Source organism: Myiozetetes cayanensis, unplaced genomic scaffold, assembly GCF_022539395.1.
Source record: "Myiozetetes cayanensis isolate MyiCay16 unplaced genomic scaffold, myiCay2020 scf624, whole genome shotgun sequence".
In the NCBI taxonomy this organism is placed as follows: Eukaryota; Metazoa; Chordata; class Aves; order Passeriformes; family Tyrannidae; genus Myiozetetes; species Myiozetetes cayanensis.
In genome coordinates this window covers 19,374-26,378 of record NW_026087881.1, presented here as the reverse complement: position 1 = coordinate 26,378, position 7,005 = coordinate 19,374, and the positions used below count along the sequence as shown (strand labels likewise).

The following is a 7,005-nucleotide window of genomic DNA, read 5'->3' as shown; positions in this document are numbered from 1 at the left end:
ACCGATGTCAACTGCAGCGCTCAGGATGGAACCAGACCAATCCACGACGCCGTCGAAAACGACCACTTGGAAATCGGCCACCTGTTACTGTCTTATGGTGCTGATCCAACGCTCGCAACCTCCTCCGGGAGGACCATCGTGAAAATGACCCACAGTGAGCTCATGGAGACCTTCCTCACAGAGTATTTAACTGACCTGCAAGGTCTCCAAAGGCTTGCCCGTATTCCCGGTGTCTCCGCACATGAAGAGCCTTTCATCCACCAATGCAAACAGCAAAAGACAGGCTCAGCCAAGTTGTACTCCAGCCTCGAGGTTGGCTGCCAAACAGCAGAAAATTAAAGAAAGCCAGAAGACAGATGAGCTGTACACAGACGAAGAGGATTTCCAACATGCATCTCTGCTGCAGAAATACAGCGAGTGTGAGAAACCATCAGGGAAACGTCAGTGTAAAACAAAACACTTGGCACTGCAGGAGAGGAGAAGGAGGTCATCTCTGACAGGGGATGACACCACAGATATCGAAAATGCTGAAGATAAGGTAACGGTAACGAGGAAAGTCAGGAAGCGACCGGAGCCTACTTCAGACTGCGACTCCTCGCCGGCCAAGCCGTACGAGCAGAAGCCGTACGATCGCCTGCAGCAGACTCCCTCATTACTACCCGTCTCCCAGCCCTCGCAGCTGCCGATCGCCAGCCCCCCTCAGGAGACCACCCCGAGCCGGCCGATGCCACCCGAAGCGCGGAGGCTCATTGTCAACAAGAACGCCGGGGAACTGATAAGGGAATAAAAGTTACTGGTTTTGCTTACTGTGCTTGCGTGCCGTGAGTGGAGCAGACGCCTCCCCGGCCGCCCAGAGTGCTGTTTTGCTTATTTGCATTTTAAATAAATCTTCAATAAATTTTATTACTATATTTCAGCCTAATTTCATTTACTTATAACAGACTTATCGGAGCTGGGGACTGTGAGAGATGCAGTTGGACCCAATGAATCCTGATTTTTGCAGCCTGGGGTTCTATTTGTGCAGGTACTACTGAATATGTAACAGTTCTCCTCTAGTTGGCTGGGGCTTTTGGTGTTGCTTTGGTTTGGGTTTTTTTTCATGAATTTCTTAGCAGCTCTGGGTAGAGTTCTGTAACTGTATCTGAAACTCATCCCTTGCATTGGGCAAGAGGAGGTGGTCAGGGTGACCTTCACCAAGATGTTTGCAGAGGAATCCATACCAGATCTCTTCCAGGATGGAGTCATAATGACTGGGAGGGGCTCAAGAAAGGTGTGGGATCTCCTTGAAGTCGATCGTGCCGTGGGGGCTTCTCTAAGATGTGTGTCTCTAAGGCCACCTCTTTGTTTTAGAACACTACGAAGGCTATTCAGACTTGGGAAAAGATATGGAGCAGAAGTCAACTCCAGTTTGGTTGTTCTTAATGAGTTTCTGAGGTTCAGCAGAGACTTTCTGTTCAGCAACATCAGACTCCCAGGCAAGGACTTCTTGGGTTCCTGGGACCAGCACCACTGGGAATGGAGAGCTCGGGGGGCAGCCCCCAGTGCAGGGGCATTTCTGCAGGGGGGCCTGGGGTGCACTGAAGGCCTCAGGAGGGGTCCTGAGCTGGAGGCAATGTGCAGAATGGAGAAGGGTCTGTGGTTGCAAGAGGGTGTTCTCCATGCTGGTCCCGGACCAGAGCGAGCCAAAAACCAGGCAGAGGGGAATCTCCATTGCTGGGAGCTCCCAGATCCGGAAAGGGCAAACTCAGTGGAGGAAGTTTTGTTCTCTGGGTCCTCTTTTCTGCACGAGCTCTTCTCTTGGGGGAAGCCAAGAGCAGAGGTGCCAAAAGCAATGATTTCTTGAGCAAATCTCACACATTTGATGTTTTTGAGGGGCAGAGGCCGGGCTCTGCAGTGCACTGAAAGGACATCCTGGAGGCACAGGGCCCTGGGACATGCTAGAGAGCATCAGGAATGTCTTGAGGGGACATGAGGGCAAAAAGGGGCCTGGAGGCCCCCCAAGAGCACTTGGGTGCCCAGGACTGAGCCGGGCCTGTGCCCCCAGGGACACCCAGTGCCTCCCTGCCCGAGGGCCGGGTCACTGGGCCCTGTTGCTGGGGGAGGGTGCCGTGACAACAAGCACTGGGACCCATTGCTAGGGGCAGGTGGCGGGTGACAGGGGGGCCCTTAGTGACACCCACTGCCGCAGGTGTGGTCAGTGTCACGCAGGACAGCAACACGGGGCCCTTAGTGACACCCACAGCAGCAGGTGTGGTCAGTGTGCATTCGGACAGCGACAGGATAGGACGGGAGCACGGAGCTGGCGAGGAGCCTCTGAGCACAGCCTGATTTTCCCTGCTTCTCTGGCAGCCCTGTGCTGCTGGGGCGTTTCCCCAAAGTTTGCTTGCCCACTTGCAGCCTGTTTATCTCACCCACGGGACGGAGAAGAGACCTCCCTGGGAGGAGGGTGGGGCTCTCCAGGAGAGCAGCTCTCCAACAGAGCTCCATGAGGTGCCATGGGAGGAGGGAGGCACAGGGGGAGGGGTGCCTGGAGTCAGAACTCTGAGATCTGCTGGAAGTGGCAGTGAAATACCACCTGCCGAGGGGCTGCGGATACCCCAGGAATGGGGGGACCCTGGTCCTGTGCCACAGGCTCTCGGTCTGCACCCTGTAGCAGCCTGCAGGAGGCTGTGGGCTCATGGGGAGGGGGAGGCAGAGGGCCGGTTTCCATGTTAAAGGAGCAATCAAGGGCAGGAATTTGCTGACATGGTGTTCTGTCTGAATCGCTGGATTAATCACAGTGCACCATGACGAGTGAGCTCCCTGGGCCTGCCCCTCTGCCAGCCCTGCACAGCCCAGCCTGAGCTCCAGGAGCTCTGGTAACCCCTGCACTGCCTGCCTGGGGGCTGAGGGTCCCCAGGGAGATGGGCTTTGTATCCAAGCCTCTGCAGGGAGCAGTAGGATCTCCTATGCACACCCAGTCAGGGTCTGGAGCAAGGCTGAGTTCAACAGGTGCTGTGCTGGTTTCTGGGCCAGCTTACAGGTTCCTTGCAGCCTCTGTGCCACGTTTGCCTGAGCCACAGCTTTCCTTGCTCCTGTTGGAGGCTGTGTTGGTTGTGCCCTGCTCTGCTGCTGGTGGCTGAGCTGGCAGTGAGCTCTTCCCTCCCTCCCTCTCGCACAGGGTCTCCTCTCCTGGACTTACAGGAGCAGTTCAGCCCTCCCGAGATTGCTCCGCCTCTCCTGGTGAAGCTGGTGGAAGCTATTGAGAAGAAAGGTAAGGGGTAATGCTGAGCACTGGGGAGACTGATAGATCCCAAAATCCCACAGTGAGGGCAGAGGGGGAGACTGATAGATCCCAAAATCCCACAGTGAGGGCAGAGGGGCGGGCTGAGCTCTGTGGGACACACAGCACACAGTTGGCATCATGCTCCTCCCTGGATTGATCCGCTGTTCCCCAGTGCATGGCTTGACCCCACTGTGCCATCCTGCACAGAGGCCTGGGGTGAGGGTGCTGGGTTTGAGCATCTAGCACGCCCTGGATGGGTGCTGGGGTTTGAGAAGTGCTTCCAGCCTGGATCTCTGCCAGAAAGGGGAAGAAAGGTGGAGAAAGGGGGCTACTCAACCAGGAGGGCAGAGATTGGGCACCCACTGACTGCCCTGTTTGTCTGCTGCTGGACTTGAAGGGACTCCCCAGAGGATGGCTTTGAAGAGGGAGATATTTTGGCTGCTGCAAAGACAGTGCTGCTTTGGGGAGGGGGGAAGAGAGGATGAGAATGGGCAGAAATGTTCCTTAGCTCTCCCCTCCCTTCTCCCCAGGAGCTTCAGATGAAGAGGATGGCAATCGAGGCCTTCAATGAGACGATCAAGATCTCTGAGGAGCAGTGTCAGACCCAGGAGAAGTGCAGCAAGGAGTACATCGAGCGGTTCCGGCACGAGGGCAACGAGAAGGAGGTGCAACGGTGAGGATGGGGGAGATGGAGGCCTTCCCTGTCTGGGGAAGGGCTCCAGGAGCTGGAAGGATCCTCCTGGCCCAGCACAGAGCTCAGGCATGCACAGTCCTTGCCTCTCAGCAGCGTGCTGTGGGCTGGAGCTGGCAGGCAGCCTCCTCTGCCTCCCCCACTCCGGCTCACAGCCCCCCCTCTTTCTCCCAGGATCCTCATGAACTCGGAGCAGCTCAAGTCTCGCATCACAGAGATCCACGACAGCAAGATGAAGCTGGAGCAGGACCTGAAGAAACAAGCCTCGGAGAACCGGGAGATCGACAAGCACATGAACAGCCTCAAGCCAGACCTCATGCAGCTGCGCAAACTGCGGGACCAGTACTTGGTGTACGTAGCTCCCCTCCAGCCCGGCCCGGGAGCCATCCAGCTGGCTCCTCCAGGGCTCTGGGGCTCGTTGGACCGGCTGGGAGCCTGTTTGTTGCGGGAGTGAACTCTGCTGCGCTGCCGCGGGGCTCTGAGAGGGGCGGCTGCTTCCCTCTGGTGATGGCCCCGCCCGGGAGCCGCGGCCCGGGCTGAGCTCTGCCTTTCCTCCCCCAGGTGGCTCACGCAGAAGGGTGCCCGGCAGAAGAAGATCAACGAGTGGCTGGGCATCAAGAACGAGACGGAGGAGTGAGTGTCTCCCTGTCCCTGCTCGTGTGGGGGGGCCATGGGCACCTCCCAGCTCCCTGTGTCAGAGCTGAGGAGCCTTCCCTGCTGGAATGGGTGGTGGCAGCAGCAGTGTGGGGGAGATGTGGGTGCCCAAACTGAGGGAGTCTGACCCTGCCTGTGCTCCACTGCAGCCAGTACTCCATGATGGATGATGAGGAGGAGCTGCCCCACCACGAGGAGCGAACATGGTACGTGGGGAAGATCAACCGTGTGCAGGCAGAGGAGATGCTGTGTGGCAAGAGGGACAGCACCTTCCTGATCCGTGAGAGCAGCCAGAAGGGATGCTACGCCTGCTCCGTGGTGTGAGTATCCCGGTGCAGATGTGGAATGGGGCTGGTGAGGGCTGTGTTCCCACACGGCTCCACCTTCCCCTCGCCAGATGATGGAGGTGTCAGACTTTCCCAAAGTCTCCTCTCTGCCTTGGCTCCTCCTGCCAGGGCCAGGTGTATTTCTGGGCTGCTTTGGTGGCCCCTGCTCATGCCCTGCTGTCCCTGTCCCACTGCTGACCTGGGCTCTTTGTGTCCCTGGCAGGGTGGACGGTGACACCAAGCACTGCGTGATCTACAAGACAGCGACGGGCTATGGGTTCGCTGAACCCTACAACCTCTACGCCTCCCTCAAGGACCTGATCTTGCACTACAAGCACACGTCCCTGGTGCAGCACAATGACTCCCTGAATGTCACGCTGGCTCACCCGGTCCTTTCCCAGCCCCCAGCCAGATGAGCAGCCATGCACAACACAACAGCTGCCTTCAGCTTCTCCCCAGGGCGCTGCTTTCTGGTTCTGGACTCTTGCACCCTGTATAGTTGAGTCTCTGTGCTCCTGCTCCTTCAGAGCCTCTGAGATGTCTGTGACCGTTCCTGGTGTCCCTCTTGGTCAGTAGCTGAAACCCGTGTTGGCTGATGGGACAGAAAGGCTGAGCTGTTGATTCCCAGCGGGCTCCAGCCTCTAGGAGGTGGGATCCAGTTGTGATTGAGTTGTTGGGGGCGAGCACAGCCCCCTCCCCTTCCCTGATAAGCAGGTCAGATCCCCTTCTTGCTGGCAGGTCGCCCCACTATGCATCACTGTAGAGCTTGGTTCCCGATTCCTCGGAGCGCTCCGGCTGGGACTGAGGGGCTCCCTGTCTGGATGCTGGAGGAGGCAGAGGAGGAGCGTGTGCATCCTTCAGTCTCGCTTCCCTCGGAGCTCTGGCAGGCTGTGATGGTGTCTGGTATGAGGGCTGCTGCTCTTGCGTGCAGAGACTCATTTAGGAAGGAGAAACCTCCCCCTCCGTGGGGCTCCCCGGCCAAGGTCTCTCCACCTCACAGTCATTCCCTAGTGTCGTAACCACCTCTGGAGTGTTGCTGCCCAGGCAGGGAGGATCCAGTTAGCAAGGGATCTCTTGCCATAGTTGTGCCAGCGAAGCTGTGAAACCCATGTTGGTACCCGTGTTTTTCCTGGCAGGATCTGTGGGGATGCACAGCTCGTTGTTCCTGGCCGGCTTCAGTGACTCTCTGCACACGTAACCCGTTTGAAGCTGGACTGTAGCACTGTAAATATGGTTCTTTTTGTGAGCTTCCCTGGTGCTGGTGTTTGCTGAGCCTGCACTGCCACCCCCAGCGTGGGCAGCAGCTGCCAGGCTGCCCCGGGCCCTGCAGCTCGAGCAGGAGAGGGCTGGAGTCCAACGCACACTACGAGCCCTACACAGAATGAAGGACCTCTCTGCTGCAGGAGGACAGACCTGCTGGGCCCAGGGCATGCTGAAATGTATCTGCATGGTGGTGAACTACGTATGCAAAGCACTTAGAATCATGGGTACTGTATGGGGTCCGGGGCAGGGCTGCCCACCGTGGGCAGGGCGTTGTGTCCGAGTTCAGAGGGCCCGAGGGCAGCCAAGGTGGCTCTGGAAAAGCTTTAAGAGCTGAGCTGAGAGGCTGTGGTGGCATTTGCTTCCCTGGGTTATCTCATCTGCTTGGCTGCTTGGTCTTCTTGATTTGCAGGCGAGGCTTGTTCCTTTTTGGAGGCTGCATCCCAGGGATGGGGTTTTGCTGCTTCTGTTTCCCATAGTAGCTCGGGCTCTGCTGGCTCCACAGGGTGCTGTGTGCTCATCCTCTGCCCTTGATGTGCCACCTGCATTGGGGACCATGCTGTCTCTCCTTCCCTGGCCAGCTCTGCTGCTCACCTTGCCCTGGGCTGGTCCCCAGATCCTTTTGGAGCTGGGATTGCTGGCACAAACGTCCTCCTCTTCTGCTTGTGGCAGCTCTCCTGTGCTCAGTTGTACAGCCCCTGTTCCCTGCTCTGCATGTCCTCTCTGGGCCCTGGTTTTTGGGTCTGGTTTGTTGGTGTTTGATGCTCTGGTGCAGGTGACAGGTCAGGGGAGCTGTGGGTACTGTTTTT

At 57.7% G+C, this 7,005-nt stretch overlaps 1 protein-coding gene across 1 annotated transcript; it reads left to right on the top strand.

The window, feature by feature from the left end:
• The first annotated feature begins 2,786 nt into the window (after window positions 1-2,786).
• LOC126651476 (phosphatidylinositol 3-kinase regulatory subunit beta-like) lies at window positions 2,787-6,539 on the top strand. The gene is made up of 8 exons (XM_050337394.1): window positions 2,787-2,793; window positions 3,161-3,253; window positions 3,438-3,481; window positions 3,796-3,938; window positions 4,131-4,307; window positions 4,518-4,589; window positions 4,760-4,930; window positions 5,160-6,539. Exons 1-8 carry the CDS (start codon window positions 2,787-2,789, stop codon window positions 5,350-5,352), a joined length of 900 nt encoding a protein of 299 aa, XP_050193351.1. The 3' UTR covers window positions 5,353-6,539.
• The last annotated feature ends 466 nt before the right edge of the window (window positions 6,540-7,005 follow it).

Bases quoted from the DNA above. Each gene is read 5' to 3' on its own strand.
- LOC126651476 (XM_050337394.1), top strand. The intron at 4,308-4,517 runs GTACGTAGCTCC...TTCCTCCCCCAG, and splicing joins CTGCGGGACCAGTACTTGGT to GTGGCTCACGCAGAAGGGTG. The intron at 4,590-4,759 runs GTGAGTGTCTCC...GCTCCACTGCAG, and splicing joins ATCAAGAACGAGACGGAGGA to CCAGTACTCCATGATGGATG.